Genomic DNA, 20,145 nt, shown 5'->3' with positions numbered 1-20,145 from the left:
CACTAAAGAATTACCGTAGATTCCGGATTTTAAGCCGCTACTTTTTTCCCACATTTTGAACAGCTTTGAACTTTGCGGCCTTTAATACGGAGCGGCTAATGCATGATTTTTTTTCATGCCGCCTCGTAAACATTTTGCCTCGTAACAGTAGACCAATAAAATTGATGAGTAGTTCACAGAGGTCCAATGAAATTGTACGATAAATCAAGCGCACTTTCACAATTAAATTATTGTAAATCAGTCATTTGTACTCACCCTCATCAACATGGAAAACACTTGAAGAAAAGCATTGTGCTGCCTTTATGGCAGTTATTTAGTTTATAATATTTTCGCTTAGTAATTCATTTTCTAGTTAAAGTTAGAAGAGTTTTAACTATATTTGTTTTCTGTACTACATCGCAGGATGCTATGACGTCACACCCGGTTTCGCCGCGTCTTGTGGGATACCAGTTTGCGATAAACGGGAAGGAGGGGGCATTAGACCCGAGCGAAACGCTGCTTTTAAATGCCGTTTGCGATAAAACGGGACGGCGGGGGGGGAACGGCGGAGCCAAAACGCTGCTTTTAAGTTAAAGGCGATCAATAACTTTTCCTGGTAGGCTGCAGTATATATATTTTTTACCAGTCGTTAGGAGATATTGGAATGTTGTTCAGTAAAGAAGTATACGCAACGTATATTTAAAAGTAGCCGCGTTACGGGCACGGTTCGAAAAAAAGCATTTGCAATATGTATTTGTTTTTGTTACCATATGGATTTAATTAAAAGTTAAAAAATCCTCACGTGTAATATCTTTCTGTGTAAATATCTCATATTACAACGTGGGACACCTGCGGCCGAAAATCCGGTGCGGCCTAAAATCCGATGCGGCCTTTACAAGTAAAAAATTGATTTTATTTCTAAAATTAGAGCCAGCGGCTTTTAATCAGGTGCGCTCTGTAGTCCGGAATCTACGGTATCTATCTCTGCACTTCTTGGCTCTGCACTCCCTAGTAGTCTGCCCAGATCAATAGCTAATCCTCTTGTTAGACACACTTTGCGTATATGGGCTCAGTTCAGGAAATGCTATGGTTTCCAGCGGTTTTGCGTTTTCAGCCCTGTCACACATAATCACCTTTTTTTACCTACTAAGTACGATTCAGCATTCCATGTTTGGTATAGGAAGGACATTAGACATTTTGAAGATCTTTTCATTGATAATTGCTTCGCCTCTTTTCAGCAGCTCTCTGTTAAGTTCAATCTGCCTAACGCTCATTTTTTCAGATATCTCCAAATCCGACACTTTATTGCTCCTTTAATTCCTAACTTTCCTGAAATGCCTGCGAAAAATGCTATGGACCTATTTCTTTCCATTAATCCACTAGGTAAAGGTTTAATATCAATTATCCGAGATAAACTAGCAGCCTTACGACGGGCCCCTGTGGATAAAATTAAAATGGCCTGGGAGCAGGATTTAAATATCTCCTTATCCGAGGAGAGCTGGGACTCAGTTCTCAAATCGGTTAACTCAACCTCTCTTTGTGCTCGCCATTGCCTTTTACAGTTTAAGATTGTTCATAGAGCCCATATGTCTAAATCTAAACTATCTCGATTCTACCCTGGCATTAGTCCGCTCTGTGATAACTGCAAGAAGGGCGTGGCCTCTCTCATCCATATGTACTGGTTCTGTCCTAGCTTGGAGAAATTCTGGAAAGATGTCTTCACTACATTATCGTGTATTCTGAATCAGCACCTAGAACCAAACCCCTTAATTGCTCTGTTCGGTTTTTGGGGCGAGACAGATTTATGTCTGGGTCCGACCAAATGCCAAATACTATCCTTTGCCTCTCTCCTGGCTAGACGCTTGATCCTCCTTAGATGGAGAGATGTTGCCCCGCCCACCCATGCGCAATGGCTTAACGACATTATGGCCTGCTTGGACCTCGAAAAAATTCATTATTCAGTTCTTAGTTCGGATCTAAAGTTCCATAAGGTCTGGGGACCTTTTATCGAGTACTTTCATAACCTTCCTCTTGACTAGGGTTTTTTTTTTCTTCTTTTCGGTCCCTTGCTTTTAGCTCCCTTTTTTTTCCTGGTAGTAGGCATTATTATCCTCTGTTGCTAAGTGTATTCACAGTCTGGGAGTTTGACTGTCCTGACTTATACTCTGTATATTGTGTTGTGGTCGGTCTGGAGTTGTTTTTTTCTTGTGTTGTGGGGCTTGGGGAGGATACTAAGCTTACCTGTCTTTAATTTAGGTGCTTTTTTGTTAAATTATCTTCCTTTGTAACATATTGTTATTGCATGCTTAAATTTGCACTGTATTAATGTTCCTCATTGGGATTTGGGGTTTTAAATTTGTAAAATGTTTTGAAAAACTAATTTTAAAAAATTTTAAAAATATAAATAAAAATAAATACCGTAGATTCCGGATTTTAAGCCGCTACTTTTTTCCCACATTTTGAACTGCTTTGAACTTTGCGGCCTTTAATACGGAGCGGCTAATGCATGATTTTTTTTCATGCCGCCTCGTAAACATTTTGCCTCGTAACAGTAGACCAATAAAATTGATGAGTAGTTCACAGAGGTCCAATGAAATTGTACGATAAATCAAGCGCACTTTCACAATTAAATTATTGTAAATCAGTCATTTGTACTCACCCTCATCAACATGGAAAACACTTGAAGAAAAGCATTGTGCTGCCTTTATGGCAGTTATTTAGTTTATAATATTTTCGCTTAGTAATTCATTTTCTAGTTAAAGTTAGAAGAGTTTTAACTATATTTGTTTTCTGTACTACATCGCAGGATGCTATGACGTCACACCCGGTTTCGCCGCGTCTTGTGGGATACCAGTTTGCGATAAACGGGAAGGAGGGGGCATTAGACCCGAGCGAAACGCTGCTTTTAAATGCCGTTTGCGATAAAACGGGACGGCGGGGGGGGAACGGCGGAGCCAAAACGCTGCTTTTAAGTTAAAGGCGATCAATAACTTTTCCTGGTAGGCTGCAGTCTATATATATTTTTACCAGTCGTTAGGAGATATTGGAATGTTGTTCAGTAAAGAAGTATACGCAACGTATATTTAAAAGTAGCCGCGTTACGGGCACGGTTCGAAAAAAAGCATTTGCAATATGTATTTGTTTTTGTTACCATATGGATTTAATTAAAAGTTAAAAAATCCTCACGTGTAATATCTTTCTGTGTAAATATCTCATATTACAACGTGGGACACCTGCGGCCGAAAATCCGGTGCGGCCTTTACAAGTAAAAAATTGATTTTATTTCTAAAATTAGAGCCAGCGGCTTTTAATCAGGTGCGCTCTGTAGTCCGGAATCTACGGTAAATAAATTGTGTCTGGCCTCTCTGAAGGCCAAGGACAGACAGGTCAGCGGAGTGAAAAGGTGTTAAAACAACATTGTTGGATTCTGATGGTTTTTGATCCAAGATTCTTTTAGAAGTCAGGAAAAAGGCATAAACTTGTTGCTTCACGATCATTTTATGAAGAGTTGAAAAGGAAGAGGAAAGTTGAACAGACAGTGATAAGGGTCTACTAGTGAAGAGAAAGCCATGGTTAAAGGACTAAAAATATTAAGATGGCACTGCTTTGTGTTTAGCTATTTTATATCCATACAGATATGGAAAATTCCATTCAAATCTCTAGATAAGAATTAACCAATAAAAGCTTTCACTTGAATATTGCAGTACCAAGTTAACCAACAAGAAAGCACTTATTCAAGTAATGCCAAACAAAAAACTTCTGGAGCTTTTCAGAATTATACTTTGTAGAGCCATGAAAGGCATATTAAACTTGCATATACATACAAGAACTACTTCAACTACAAGCAGATAATCGATTGTTAAAACTGCAAAGAACATAACAGTCTAATCCAAGAATCAAACATTCAGATCCAACAACATACAGCCAGCAGCTTGAGATGGCTGTTGTGGACAGAGCTCCACAAAATGGTTGCCTATTCTTGTTTCTCCATTGTAGAGCAAGACACATCATGAGCAGGAAATACAGTAGACCAGGTTGGAAGAGATGCAGGTGATTCTTTGCTGCACTTGGAAGGGCTGCTTAGGTCCCTGGATGGTGTTACGTTTCCTATGGTTCCAGAGTAAAGAACGGGAAAGGGTTCGATAGGAATGCATGAGTGGACTATGCATAAACTTCAAAACATCTTACTTTTTTCAACCCTTTCCATTCATGGAAAGTATTCTAGAATCCAGAGTCTACCCACATCATTATAGTTTAAGCAACTCAAAACTTTTTCTTTGCAATTCAATTCTCAAATAAATAGCTTTGGTAATTTTTCCACACTCTTGCAGAGGGCTGTTACCAGGTCTTGGCATGTTACCCAAGTACCCAGATGTTTTATCCACCTTACTAAAGGTGCAAGTGGGAATATGAAATCCTTTGGAGAAATGGTGCAGTCCACAGTGTTCATTTGCCTGGCTAAAACAACTAAATCTGCTGGAGGAACTCAGCAGGTCAAGCAGCATGTATGGGGGTGGGGGTGATAGTGGTGACGAATAAGGGTTGGTTTCAGATTGAAACACTATGTCAGAACTTTGTTCTAGGTTCAAGAAGCTGCCATCTCTTGTATCTCTAGTCTGAAACTTATGATCAGGACACATCGGCAACATTAAAAATATTGAATTGCAACAAAGGTAGAAATATGCAAGACAACAAACATGATAATGTATAACAGGACTTAGCAAACTGTTACAATAACATTAATGAAAGACAATGAAAGACACTTACTTCTTTTTGTTTTTTTTCTCATAACTGGGAGTATCCTCAACACTATCTTCAGGTTCTTCTGGGACTCTGCAATTCCTAATAATTAAAAATATAACTAGAAGTAAATTAAACCTGAATGAAGGAATAAAGAAAAATTACAGTATTACACAGAAATTGAAAGAACAGTTATTATTTTGGCACCACAGTAGTGTAGTGGTTAGCAGTACACTATTACAGCTCGGGGTGTTTCCGAGTTCAGAGCTCAATTCCAGTGCCATTCTTCAAGGAGTCTCTGTAAGTCCTCCCACAGAATGTGTGGGTTTTCTCCAGGTGTCTGGCTTCCTCCCACAGTTCAAGACATACCAGGTAAGTGAACTGGTTATTTGAATTATCCTGTGATTAGGTCAGAGTTTATCGGAGTTGTGGGGTTACTGGGACGGGCATGGTTCGAAGGGTCAGAAGGGCTTACTCTGCACTGCGTTGCTAAATAGACAAATCGATTTTGTGAGAACCTGCACAATGATAGCATTCATGCAAAGCAATGACATATCTATTGTTCAGGATGCCTGATTGCCCTGTTTTCTGCAAACAATTTTAAATTCAGGCTTCCAAAATTTGTAGTTTTCATTTTTGTCTCCTGCACTGGAGAATGAAGATTTGAATGCAAGATTAACAGAAGATATCAACTGTTTCCCTTTCAGAAACCAAATATAATCATTTAAGACAACTTTCACCTTTTGAAATAAACCCCACAGATGAGAAAGAGAAATTATTCGCCACTCAGAACTTTAACCACGAAAGTTGTGGTTAATTTGACCATAATATCCTAGCAGCTGAAGTAATTATTTAGAGCCATAAACCTCAATTAATTGCACAATATTACATGGTGCCTATTATTCTCATTTCTGGGTTTAGCTGGAACATAAAGTTGTCACTTTTTTAATTATTAAAGCAAAACCTTTTCACATTCCAAAGATGAATGAATTAACAGGTTAATTGGTCGCATGGGTGTAACTGGGTAGTGTGGGGTCATTGGGCTGGAAGAGTCTGTCACTGTGCTGCATCTCTGAATTAAAATTAAAAATTCAACATCTACTGGAGGGCAGAAGAAAATCAAAGTCACAATTCATTTTATTGGAGAAAAAGCAATATGTGTACCTCAGTTGTCACCCAGATAATTGAGTGATTATTAGGTTTGATTGGAGATTGAAATTTGTTTGCCTTCCCAAAAAAAAATTAATTCTATGTTAGACAATCTACAGCCAAAAACTGGAGTTGCAGAAAGACTAGTGAACAGTTTTCCTAGAGACAGGAAATCATTGTATACAGAGCATTTCTTGGGACAGATAGGACCAGTGGATACCCTCCAGTCAAGTGATTTTTAAGCTGGATAATTCTTTTTTTACTGATTATAATTAACTATAAATACCTCTGTAAACAAAGAAAGTGAAATCCACACAACAAACTTTTACACAGATAATTTAATTATTGGAAAGAAAAATGGACTTTGGAGGCAAGTGTCTGAAAAAGAACAAAGCTTAGAGGTTTTGCCCTGTAGAATTAATGTCAAAATTATTTGTTATTCTTTCAAAATCATCTTACCCTGTCATGTGTAACTCATCAAGTAGAGCAATATAAATATGCACAATGTACCCATGGAAGGCAAAAATCTAAAAGAAAGTCATCCTACCTGTATTTTGGATCTGGATTCATGGCACAGAACCACTTGTCAGGAAGCATATCTGGATCCATCTCATCTGGGAGCTTTCGCCATTTCAAACAACTATCACACTGGACCCATACTTGATCAGGAAGCTCCCTTCAGAAAAAAAAAACAAAAAATAAGCATTGCGCAGTCTATAGCTTGGGGAAATATTAAAATATGAATTCAAAGTTAAGTTCAAACTTATTATATTCTCCCTTGGAAATGGCTCCTAACACGTCAGATACACCAAAAGTAATGTCAGAACAGCCCTCGTTGGCACAACTTTCCCGACATCTTTCACCTCTCAGTCTACCAATCACCTTGACCTTCTGTCTCACCACACCCCTTCTCCTTATAGTGGCCATTTCCCCTCACAGTCTTGATGCGGAATTCTAACTTGAAGCATCAGCAACAATTCCGTCCTCCGCACTTGCTACAAACACCTCCCCTCACAAATGTTGTTTAACCCACTGAGTTCCTTCAGCAAATTCTTTATGGCTGTAGATTCAGCATCTACAATCTCTTCTATCACAAAAATAAGTGTTTCAAAGATGCTTGAAAGCAAACTCAGAGGAAGAACATAATGGAAAATACCGAATGGCACTTCAGTCAATTAATGTATTGTTGCAGTTGTTTTAATCTTTTAAATTCAGTTTGCATCCTTATAAAATTTGGTCTGAAACCAAAATTACTCAGTTATAGAAACATAGAAAACCTACAGCACAATACAGGCCCTTCAACCCATAAAGCTGTGCCAAACACGTCCTTACCTTAGAAATTACCTAGGGTCACCCATAAACCTCTATTTTTCTAAGCTCCATGTACCTATTCAGGAGTCCCTTAGAAGACCCCATTGTATCTGCCTCCACCACCATCGCTGCCAGCCCATCCCACGCACTCACCACTCTGCATAAAAAAAACTTACCCCTGATATCTCCTCTGTACCTAGTTCCAAGCAGCTTAAAACTAGGCCCTCTCATGCTCGCCATTTCAGCCCTGGGAAAAGCCTCTGACTATCCACATGATCAATGCCTCTCATCAACTTATACACCTCGATCAGGTCACCTCTCATCCTCTGTTGCTCCAAGGAGAAAAGGCCAAATTCACTTACAATACAAATACAATACAATACAAATACTTTATTGTCACCAAACAATTGATAGTAGAGCGTACAATCATCACAGTGATATTTGTTTCTGCGCTTCGTGCTCCCTGAAGTACAAATCGAAGTAAATATAATAAAAATTTAAATTATAAATTATAATTAGAAAATAGAAAAGGGAAAGTACAGTAGTGCAAGTCAGGTCCAGATATTTGGAAGGTACGGCCCAGATTTGGGTCAGGATCTGTTCAGCAGTCTTATCACAGTTGGAAAGAAGCTGTTCCCAAATCTGGCCGTACGTATCTTCATGCTCCTGAACCTTCTCCCGGAGGGAAGTGGGACAAAAAGTATGTTGGCTGGGTGGAACTTATCTTTGATTATCCTGGCAGCACTGCTCCGACAGCGTGTGGTGTAAAGTGAGTCCAAGGATGGAAGATTGGTTTGTGTGATGTGCTGGGCTAGGTTCACGATCTTCTGCAGCTTCTTCCGGTCTTGGACAGGACAACTTCCATACCAGGTTGTGATGCACCCTAGAAGAATGCTTTCTACGGTGCACCTATAAAAATTAGTGAGGGTTTTAGGGGACAGGCCAAATTTATTCAGCTTTCTCAGGAAGTAAAGGTGCTGGTGGACCTTCTTGGCAGTGGACTTTGCTTGGTTAGACCAAATCAGGTCATTTGTGATATTCACCACGAGGAACTTAAAGCTTTTGACCTGTTCCACCTGCGCAACACCGATGTAGATGGGGTCGTGCGGACTGCTACTCCTTCTGAAGTCAACAACCAATTCCTTCGTCTTGTTGACGTTGAGGGATAGGTTATTGTCTTCGCACCATGCCACCAGGTTCTTAATTTCCTCTCTGTACTCAGACTCATCATTACCCAAGATGTGGCCTACAATTGTGGTGTCATCAGCAAACTTATATATTGAGTTTGATGGAAACTTGGCTACATAATCATGGGTGTACAGTGAGTACAGCGGGGGCTGAGTACACAGCCTTGTGGGGCACCAGTGCTCAGTGATTGTAGAGGAGAGCTTGTCCCCTATTTTTACAGCCTGGGTCTTGTCTATGAGGAAGCTGAAGATCCAGCTGCAGATCTGAGTGCTAAGACCCAGGTTTCTTAACCTATTCTCATTAGGCATGCTCCCCAATCCAGTCAACGTCCTTGTAAATCTCTTCTGCACCCTTTCTACACATCCTTCCTGTAGTGAGGTGACCAGAACTGAGCACAGTACTCGAAGTGGGCTCTGACCAGGGTCCTATATAGCTGCAACATTACCTCTCGGCTCCTAAACTCAATCCCACGATTAATGAAGGCCAATGCACTGTATGCCTTCTTAACCACAGAGTCAACCTGCGCAGCAGGTGGAATTCTTCACTCTCCATCTTAATGAAGAATTCCACCATATTATGGTCACTCTTACCCAAGGGACCTCGCTCGACAAGATTGCTAACTAACCCTTCCTCATTGCTGAATACCCAGTCTAGAATGGCCTGCTCTCTAGTTGGTTCCTCGACATGTTGGTTCAGAAAACCATCCTGCATACATTCCAAGAAATCCTCTTCCTCAGCACCCTTACCGATTTGGTTCACCCAATCTATATGTAGATTGAAGTCACCCATTATAACTACCGTTCCTTTATTGCACGCATTTCTAATTTCCTGTTTAATGCCATCCCCAACCTCACTACTACTGTTAGGTGGCCTGTACACAACTCCCACCAGCGTCTTCTGCCCCTTAGTGTTATGCAGCTCTACCCATATTGATTCCACATCCTCCAAGCTAATGTCCTTCCTTTCTATTGCGTTAATCTCCTCTCTAACCGGCAATGCTATCCCACCTCCTTTTCTTTCCTGTCTATCCCTCCTGAATACTGAATATCCCTGGATGTTGAACTCCATCCTTGGTCACCCTGGAGCCATGTCTCTGTGATCCCAACTATATCATACTCATTAATAACTATCTGCACATTCAATTCATCCACCTTGTTACGAATGCTCCTCGCATTGATACACAAAGCCTTCAGGCTTGTTTTTACAACACTCTTAGCCCTTATACAATTATGTTGAAAAGTGGCCGTTTTTGCTTTTTGCCCTGGATTTGCCTGCCTGCCGCTTTTACTTTTCGCCTTACTACTTTTTGCTTCTACCCTCATTTTACACCCCTTTGTCTCTCTGCACTTGTTCCCATCCCCCTGCCACATTAGTTTAAATCCTCCTGAACAGCAGTAGCAAACGCTCCCCCAGGACATTGGTTCCAGTCCAGCCCAGCTGCAGACCGTCCTGTTTATACCAGTCTCACCTCCCCCAGAACTGATTCCGATGCCCCAGAAATTTGAATCCCTCCCCCTTGCACCATTTTTCAAGTCACGTATTCATCTGAAATATCCTCCTATTTCTATTCTGTCTAGCACATGGCACTGGTAATAATCCAGAGATTATTACCTTTGTGGTCCTACTTTTTAGTTTATCTCCTAACTCCCTAAATTCACCTTGTAGGACCTCATCCCGTTTTTTACCTATATCGTTGGTACCTATGTGCACCACGACCACTGGCTGTTCACCCTCCCATTCCAGAATGTCCTGCAGCCGCTCAGAGACATCCTTGACCCTTGCACCAGGGAGGCAACATACCAGCCTGGAGTCTCATTTGCGGCCGCAGAAACGCCTATCTATTCCCCTTACAATCAAATCCCCTAACACTATAGCTCTCCCACTTCTTTTCCTTCCCTCCCGGTGACTTATCCAATTTGATGCTTTCCAAAAGCCCCAGCACATCCTTTCTTAATATCTACATTATCAAGCTTTTCAGTCCACAGTAAGTCATCCCTACAATCGCCAATATCCTTTTCTGTAGTGAATATTGAAGCAAAGTATTCATTAAGTACCTCTGCTAACTCCTCCTCTTCCACACACACTTTTCCACTATCACACTTGATTGGTCCTATTCTCAAGTCAAATCAACTCAAGTCAGTTTTTATTGTCATGTCTCATGCCTTATCCTCTTGCTCTTCACCTATTTGTAGAATGCCTTGGAGTTTACCTTAATCCTGTCTGCCAAGGCCTTCTCATGGCTCCTTCTGGCTCTCCTAATTTCATTCTTAAGCTCACTCCTGCTAGCCTTATCATTTTCTAGATCTCTATCATTACCTAGTTTTTTGAACATTTTGTAAGCTTTTCGTTTCTTCTTGACTAGATTTACAACAAACTTTGTACACCACGGTTCCTACCATCCTTTCCCTGTTTCACTGGAATGTACCTATGCAGAACTCCGCGCAAAAACCCCTTGAACATTTGCCACATTCCTGCCGTACATTTCCCTGAAAACATCTGTTCACAATTTATGCTTTCAAGTTCCTGCCTGAGAACCTCATACTTCCCCTTACTCCAATTAAATGCTTTCCTCTGTTCCTTTCCATCTCCAATGCTATGGTAAAGGAGATAGAATTGTGATCACTATCTCCAAAATGCTCTCCACTGAGAGATCTGACCCCTGACCAGGTTCATTTCCCAATATCAGATCAATTACAGCCTCTCCTTTTGTAGGCTTATGGCATATTGTGTCAAGAAACCTTCCTGAACACACCTAACAAACTCCACTCCAACTAAACCCTTTCTCAAGGGAGATGCCAATCGATATTTTGGAAATTAAAATTTCCCACCATGACAACCCTGTTATTAATTACACCTTTCCAGAATCTGTCCCCCATCTGCTCCTTGATGTCCCTGTTACTATTGGATGGTCTATAAAAAACACTCAGTAGAACTTTTTTTTAATTGTGTTTTCAAGTAGTTACAGAATAAAAGTGTATGAAAAAGAAAATGTATGTTATCCATCCCCCCTCCCCTTAACCTCTCCCCCCTAACATCCCTATACAAAAAAAAGAAGAAAGAAAGAAAGAAAAAAAAAGGACTGCCTGGATATTGGAAGATCCCCACATGCTCCATGGAGGTCGTAATAACTTTAGTATATATATTTATTTCTTTCCCCAAGTAACCAATTATTTCATCTTTGAAGCACCTATATATTTAATCCTATCTTTTGTAAATAAGGGCACCAAATTTTCAAAAATGTTTCATATTTATCTCTTAAATTATAAGTAATTTTTTCAAGTGGAATACAGCCATAAATTTTGTTCTTCCAACGATCTATACTTAGATATGTATCCGATTTCCAAGTAACTGCAATAGCCTTTTTGGCTACTGCCAATGCAATTTTTATAAATTCTTTCTGATATTTATTCAATTTGGATATCGGTTTTATCCCTTCAATATCACCTAGTAAAAGTAATATTGGATTATGTGGAAGTTGTATTCCAATAAAACTCTTAAATTTGTCCAAAAAGGTTGAATTTTAGAACAAGACCAAGTAGAATGTAAAAAAGTACCAATTTCTTGGTTACATCGGAAACACTGATCAGATAAATTTGGGTTTAATTTATTTATTTTTTGTGCTGTAATATATAATTGATGTAAAAAATTGTATTGCACTAATCTTAATCGGACATTTATTGTATTTGTCATACTCTCAAGACATAGTCTTGACCAAATTTTTCTTCAATTTTAATATTCAAGTCACTTTCCCATTTTTGTCTTGACTTATGGACTCCTTGCTTAATGCCTGTTTTTGAATCAAATTATACATACAAGAGATAAATTTTTTAATTAAAGTTTCTATTTCATTGGATTTCGGTAATAACATTGTTTGGCCTAATTTTTCTCTTAAATAAGCCCTTAGTTGAAAGTAACAAAAAAAGAGTGTTGTTTGATAGTTTATATTTATTCTTTAATTGATCGAATGACATTAATATACCTCCTTCAAAACAATCTCCTATATATCTGATCCCTTTTTGCAACCAATTATATAAAAGTTGATTATCCATTGTAAAAGGAATAAGTCTATTTTGAATTAAAGATCTCTTTGCTAATAAGGATTTCTTTGTCTCATCGTCAACATTTATCTTATTCCATAAGTCAATCAAATGTTTTAGTATAGGAGATTCTTTCTTTTCCCGTATCCATTTAGATTCCCATTTATATATAAAATCTTCTGGTGTGTTTTCTCCTATTTTATCTAGTTCTATTCTAATCCATGCCGGTTTATCTTTCTCAAAAAAAGATGCAATAAATCTAAGTTGATTTGCTTTATAATAATTCTTAAAATTTGGAAGTTGTAACCCTCCTAGCTCAAATTTCCATGTCAATTTTTCCAACAATATTCTTGACATCTTACCTTTCCAAAGAAACTTCCTCACATATTTATTTAGCTCTTGAAAAAACTTCTGGGGTAATTGTATTGGTAGTGATTGAAATAAATATTGTAATCTAGGGAATATATTCATTTTTATGGTATTTACTCTACCTACTAATGTTATTGGTAATACCATCCATTTATCAAGATCTTCTTGAATTTTTTTCAATAGTGGTAAACAATTTAATTTGTATAAGTTCTTTATGTCATTATCAACTCTTATACCTAGATATTTTATACCATTTGCCGGCCATCTAAATTGGGTTATTAATCGACATTGACTATAATCTCCTTTAGTAAGAGGTAAAAATTTCACTTTTATCCCAATTTATTTTATAACCTGATATTTTCCCATATTCTTCTAATCTATAGGATAATTTACGCAACGAGTGCAATGGGTTTGTTAGATAAAGCAGAACATCATCAGCAAATAAGTTAATCTTGTATTCTTCCTGATTAACTCTGAAACCCTTAATGTCTGGGTCCATTCTAATCAATTCAGCTAATGGCTCTATCGCCAACACAAATAAAGCAGGTGATAAAGGACAACCTTGCCTAGTTGACCTTGTTTACTGAAATGGTGTTGAAATTTGACCATTTGTCACTACTTTAGCTTTGGGATTAGTATTTAAGGTTTCAATCCATTTTATAAAAGATACTCCTAATCCATATTTTTCCAATACCTTAAATAAAACATCCCATTCCAATCTATCAAATGCTTTTTCTGCATCTAAAGCAACTGCCATGCTCATTTCCTCCCTCTTCTGCGCTAAATGAATTATACTAAATAACCGAGTTACATTATCTGCCGATTGTCTATTTTTAATAAATCCTGTTTGATCCATATGTACTAATTTTGGTAAGCATTTAGATAATCTATTAGATAAGATTTTTGCTATTATTTTATAATCAGTGTTTAATAAAGAAATAAGGTCTATATGATGTTGGCTTTAAAAGATCTCTATCTTTTTTTGGCAATACTATTAAAATAGCTGTCGAAAAAGATTCTGGAAGTTTATGCGTTCTTTCCGCTTGGTGTATTAGCTCCATAAAAGGAGGAATTAATAAATCTTTCAACTTTTTATAGAATTCAGGCGGAAAACCATCTTCTCCTGGAGATTTATTACTTTGAAATGATCCTAGGGCTTCTTCGACCTCTTCCAATGTAAAAGGCATATCTAATCCCTTCTGTTCTTCCGTATTTAATTTTGGAAGAGTTATTTGTGATAAAAACCTTTCTACCTTGACATTATCATTTTGTGATTCTGATTTATACAACTCAGAATAAAAATTCTTAAAAGCTTCATTAATTTCTAAAGGTTTATAAGTAATTTTATTTACTCTTGTTCGAATTGCATTTATTGTTTTAGAAGTCTGGTCTGTTTTTAACTGCCATGCAAGAACCTTATGTGATCTTTCACCTAGTTCATAATATCTCTGTTTAGTTCTCATAATTGCTTTTTCTGTTCGATATGTTTGGAGTGTATTATATTGTAACTTATTAATAAGTTGTCTTTGTTTTTCTTTTGTCATATTTCTTTGGGATTCTTTTTCTAATTTTGTAATCTCTTTTTCCAATTGATCTATTTCTATCATATATTCCTTCTTAATTTTAGAAGTATAACTTATTATCTGACCTCTCAAATAAGCCTTCATTGCTTCCCACACTATAAATTTATCATCAACTGAATGTGAATTTATATCTAAAAAGAACTGAATCTGTTTTCTCATAAAATCACAAAAATCTTGACGTTTTAATAATATTGAATTAAATCTCCACCTATAAATTGATTCCTCTTTATCTATCATTATCATTGTCATTATTAAAGGAGAATGATCTGACAATATTCTTGCTTTATATTCCACGTTTTTCACTCTATCTTGAATATTCGTTGATAATAGGAAAAAATCTATCCTTGAATATGTTTTATGTCTATTTGAATAAAATGAATAATCTCTTTTGGATTAATTCTTCTCCATATATCAATCAAATTTGTCTTTCATCAATGATAGAGTTAATTTTACTGCTTTTGGTTTTGTGACAACCTTTGTTGATCTATCTAAAACTGGATCTAGACAAAAGTTAAAATCTCCACCTATTAATATTTTATCATGTGCGTTAGCCAAATTCAAAAAGACCTCCTGTATAAATTTTACATCATTTTCATTTGGTGCATAAATGTTCATAAGGGTCCATAGTTCTGAAAAAATTTGACAATGTATAATTAGATATCTCCCCGCCGAATCAATTAATACGTTTTGTATTTTAATTGGTAAATTTTTGTTAACCAAAATTGCAACTCCTCTCCCCTTTGAATTAAATGAAGCTGCAATAACATTTCCAACCCAGTCTCTTTTTAATTTCTGATGTTCTATGTCTGTTAAATGAGTTTCTTGTAAAAAAGCTATATCTGTTTTCATTTTTTTAATGTATGTTAAAATTCTTTTTCTTTTTACCGGCCCATTAAGCCCATTAACATTAAAACTTTAAAAATTCAGTAGATTAGTCATTTTTAAAAAATTATATTACTCCAATCTATAATAATACCTAATCTTTCAACTTTCGTGGTATCCTGGGAAATCTTTATAAAAATCTCCATGTTGCTATGTGTGTCCCCACCAATCATCCAGGCAAAAAGAGAAGAAAAATAGAATATAAAGAAAAAAACAAAATACCCCCCTACTAATGTTGTGGAAAAACACAACATTACCCCCCTGTTGTACGGGTCATGGCAATCGCCATGATTACACACGTGAAGCCCGTAGTAACCGATCCAAAGCTCCCCAGCCCCCCGCAACATAAAAAAGTATATATACAAGAAGAAAAAGATACTATTCTCAATTAGTATTTCTAAAATTTTGCTTTTCTCCTCAATAATATCCATAAATGTCCATCACTTCTGTTCGCTGACTCTATCTTCATCTTTAATCCATTACGTTTGGAAGCCTCTATGTGTAATTAGTCAATAGATGAAAGTTTTTGTGCGAACTCCTCCGCTTTTCGATAATCGGAAAAAATTCTTTTTCCCTCCTCCAAAAAAATTATCAGTGTTGCTGGGTGACGCTTTATAAATTTATAACCCTTTTCCCATCAGGCTTTTTTCACTGGGTTAAATTCCTTCTTTTTCTTCAAAAGGTTGTAACTTATATCAGGATAAAAAAGAACTGGTTTCCCTTCTATAATCAATGGCCCGTTTCTATTTTTGGCACTTTGGACAGCCGCTTTCAGGATCTTTTCTTTATCTTGGTATCTTAAGCATTTTATCAAAATTGATCGTGGATTTTGATCAGCTTGAGGTCTTGACCTTAAGGATCTATGAGCCCTTTCAATCTCAATTGGAGTTTCTCTTTCCATTTCCAGTTTTTCAGGGATCCATTTTTGAAAAAATTTTATTGGATCTTCTCCTTCTATATCTTCTTTAAGTCCAACAATTTTAATATTATTTCGTCTACTAAAATTTTCAAGCTTATCAATTTTTTCCATAAATTGTTTTCTTTCTGATGTCCAAGCAGTATTTTCATTTTCCATTTTGTCCATTCTTTCAACCATGTCTTCCGTTTTAGTTTCCAAGTCCATAATTCTCTTTTCCATTTTTTCCTGTCTCTTTGTCATTTTATCAAGCATAATCTCTATATTTATCTTTTTTTTGAGTACTTTTTGATTACTTTTAATGCGTCTAATTTACGCATTATTTGCCTCAAAGTCTTTTCTATATTTCCAGAAGAACTTTTATCTCCCTCTTCGTCTGATCTTTCCAGAGAATCTGACTCTCCCTCAGATTCACTTTCACTTTCAGTTGCAGTCGTAACTGGGCTTTGTAGTTCTGGTTGCTCCCGTTTGCGCATGCTCCTTCCTTCACGTTTGCGCAGTTCTCGTTGGTCTTTTCTTTTAGAAATGGCCGATGTTGCCGCAGTTTCCTGTTCCGTTCAGTTCCCACCCTCCAACAATTCTGGTTTAAACTCTCCCCAATAGCCTTCGGAACCCCCCCCCCCCCCCCCACCACCAGGATTGTCCCCCTGGGATTCAAGTGCAACCCATCCTTTTTGTACAGGTCACACCTGCCCCAAAGGAGGTCCCAATGATCAAGAAATCTGAATCCCTGCCCCCTGCTCCAATCCATCAGCCACGCATTTACCCTCCACCTCACTCTACTACTATACTCACTATCACGTGGCACAGGCAGTAATCCCGAGATTACTGCCCTTGTGGTCCTGTTTCTCAATTTCCTTCCTAACTCCCTGTAGTCTGTTTTCAGGACCTCCTCCCTTTTCCTACCTATGTCGTTGGTACCAATATGTACCACGACCTTTGGCTGTTCTCCTTCCCACTTCAGGATATCGTGGATGCGATCAGAAACATCCCGGACCCCGGCACCTGGGAGGCAAACCACCATCCATGTTTCCTTCCTGCGTCCACAGAATCGTCTGTCTGACCCCTAACTATAGAGTCCCCTATCACTGCTGCCATCCTCTTTCATTCCCTACCCTTCCGAGCCACAGGGCTAGACTCTGTGCCAGAGGCGTGGCCACTGTTGCTTGCCCAGATAGGCTGTCCCTCCCAACAGTACTCAAACAGGAGTACTTATTGTTAAGGGGTACTACCTGGCATCTGACTCCTGCCCTTCCCTCTCCTGACTGTTACCCACTTATCTGTCTCCCGAGGCTCTGGTGTGACTACCTGCCAATAGCTCCTATCTATCACCTCCTCACTCTCCCCAACCACACGAAGGTCATCGAGCTGCATCTACAGTTCTCCAACATGGTTCCTAAGGAGCTGCAGCTTGACGCACCTGGCACAGGTGTGGCTGTCCAGTAGGGTGGGAGTATCCAGGACTTCCCACATTTGACACTGAGCACAGAACACCAGCCTCACACACATACTTCCTGTCTGTATTCTACACAGGCAACCTACCTCGCCTCGAAGTGTTATCGCCGAAGCCCCGTTGAACCAAAGCCCTCCTACTCTGTCTCCCTCTACTCCATCACCTACTCTATAAAGCTGTCTCCTTTTAAATTCTTCTTGCTGTTCTAACCGGTTGATGTCCACGCGCTTGCGCAGTTGTGCCTCAATCAAACCCCTTAAGAAATAACCCTATTCTAATAGTTAGAATATTCTAATACTAAGTTTTTTATTCACAAAGCTGTTGCAGGTCATCTCTCCCCACTGACCACACCAACGCTCCTGAAGAATTAATGTAACATTGAATCAAAGCCTTCAGTTATAATCATACAGTCGACGATTGATTTTAAATGTTGAGGAACCTATAAAAATAAAAATCACTGAAGAAATAAAACTCAAAAAGCCTTTCTCCAAGAAAGGTTACAATTGTTAAAGGTTACATAAATATTATAAATTTATTAACTTTCTGAAATTCCAAATCAGAAACTTGGATCTGTCATTTCGGTTAATAGAATCATAATTCTTCCAGCAATGAAAGATGGGATGTTTTACTTACAGGGAGAGTTGGACTGACTGGAATTTACCCCCTATTATGGATTTATTGAGTATGCCCACAAGAAAATAAATCCAACAGTTGTATATGGATGTACTTTGATAACAAATTTACTTTGAACTTTCTTACAATAAAGGCCAAGGGGCTCTCCAATAGTGGCATATGAAGTTATTAAGTTCATACATAGGCTGGATAGCAAGAAACTATTCTCCATAACAGAGACACTTAAAACTAGAGGGCATAGATTAAACATAAGGAGTATGAGATTTAGAGGGGATCGAAGTTAGTTTTATTCTCTGCAGAGGGAGGTTGCAATGTGAGATGCAATACTTGAGAAGGCGGAAGATTCTGTCATTTGTACATGTTAGAAACTTCTGGATGATCACCCGAATTGCCAAAACAAAGTCAGCTGCAAGTCAAATGCTGAAATATGGGATTAGTACAGATTGGTACCCGATGGTCAGCATATGTTTGTGCTGTATAACTCTAAGATATCAGTCAGCCTGCCATGACAATTCTGGCTCTATGAAAGAGCTGACCAAAGCAGTACACACAATATGTGTCTATACAATTATGCCTTGTCAAATACATGTTTAACTGCCTTTTGAATGCCTCCCAGCGTCTATTACTATCGTGTTGTTCACAGCTCAACAAATAATGCTAAATTAAAGAAAGCATCTTTTCACCTTAATTTTACTTCACATTTATTTTAAAGTTATGACTTCAGATTACTGTAACCATTAGAGAAAACCCCTGCTGATTTGAACCTGGATTGGCTTCAGCACTCTCCGATTATTTATATCCCAGGCAGGAGTATAAAATCTTGGCTAATACCCAAGTGTAGTATTTTGCTGAAGGAGCAAGATATTAAACTAACAACTCAACTGCCCTCAAGTGGATATACAAAATTCCACAGCTCTATCTAAAGTTCAGCAGATTTGACCTTAGTATCTGGTCAATATTTATTTCTCAAATTACGTCATTAAAAAGAGACTCTGGTGATTATCACATGACAGTCTAAAAGAACTTGCTTTGTGAGACATTTTGCATTTAGAACCATAGAACATTACAGCACAGAAACAGGCCTTTTGGCCCTTCTTGGCTGTGCCAAACCATTTTTCTGCCTAGTCCCACTGATTTGCACCTGGCCCATATCCCTCCATACACCTCTCATCTATGTACCTGCAAGTTTTTCTTAAATGTGAAAAGTGAGCCCGCATTTACCACTTCATCTGGCAGCTCATTCCACACTCCCACCACTCTCTGTGTGGAGAAGCCCCCCCCCCCCCCAATGTTCCCTTTAAATTTTTCCCCCTTCACCCTTAACCCATGTCCTCTAGTTTTTTCTCCCCTAGCCTCAGTGGAAAAAGCCTGCTTGCATTCACCCTATCTATACCCATCATAATTTTATACACCTCTATCAAATCACCACTCATTCTCCTACGCTCCAGGGAATAAAGTCCTAACCTATTCAACCTTTCTCTGTAACTCAGTTTCTCAAGTCCCAGCAACATCCTTGTTAACCTTTTCTGCACTCTTTAAACCATTCATATCCTTCCTGTAATTCGGTGACCAAAACTGCACACAATACTCCAAATTCAGCCTCACCAATGCTTTAGACAACCTCACCATAATATTCCAACTCTTATACTCAATACTTTGATTTATAAAGACCAATGTGCTAGAAGCTCTCTTTACTACACTATCTACCTGTGACGCCACTTTTAGGGAATTTTGTATCTGTATTCCCTGATCCCTCTGTTTCAACACCTAAGGAGTCCTGTAAAATTCCAAGATGCTGAAAGAGGTGAGTAAATACATTTTTTCTATAGTTGCCCTTCTCCTTTTGGTCTTTGAATATTTATTTTGAGATACCCCGTGGTAATAGGCCCTTCCAGCCCAAAGGGC

General features: G+C 38.3%; 1 protein-coding gene across 3 annotated transcripts in view; it reads right to left on the bottom strand.

Annotated features, from left to right (window-relative positions):
- Positions 1–20,145, bottom strand: part of LOC140727509 (MORC family CW-type zinc finger protein 3-like) — a 99,553-nt gene that overhangs the window by 26,186 nt on the left and 53,222 nt on the right. For all 3 annotated transcript variants that reach the window (XM_073044897.1, XM_073044898.1, XM_073044899.1), the window contains 2 exons: positions 6,416–6,544; positions 4,747–4,821 (listed from right to left, as the gene is read on the bottom strand). In XM_073044897.1, the coding sequence (XP_072900998.1) occupies positions 4,747–4,821; positions 6,416–6,544 (204 nt within the window). The remainder of the gene's footprint in view (positions 1–4,746; positions 4,822–6,415; positions 6,545–20,145) is intronic.

This window comes from Hemitrygon akajei, chromosome 5 (assembly GCF_048418815.1).
Source record: "Hemitrygon akajei chromosome 5, sHemAka1.3, whole genome shotgun sequence".
Lineage (NCBI taxonomy): Eukaryota > Metazoa > Chordata > Chondrichthyes > Myliobatiformes > Dasyatidae > Hemitrygon > Hemitrygon akajei.
The sequence above is the reverse complement of the archived record's forward strand: the minus strand, read 5'-3'. Positions and strand labels throughout refer to the sequence as shown.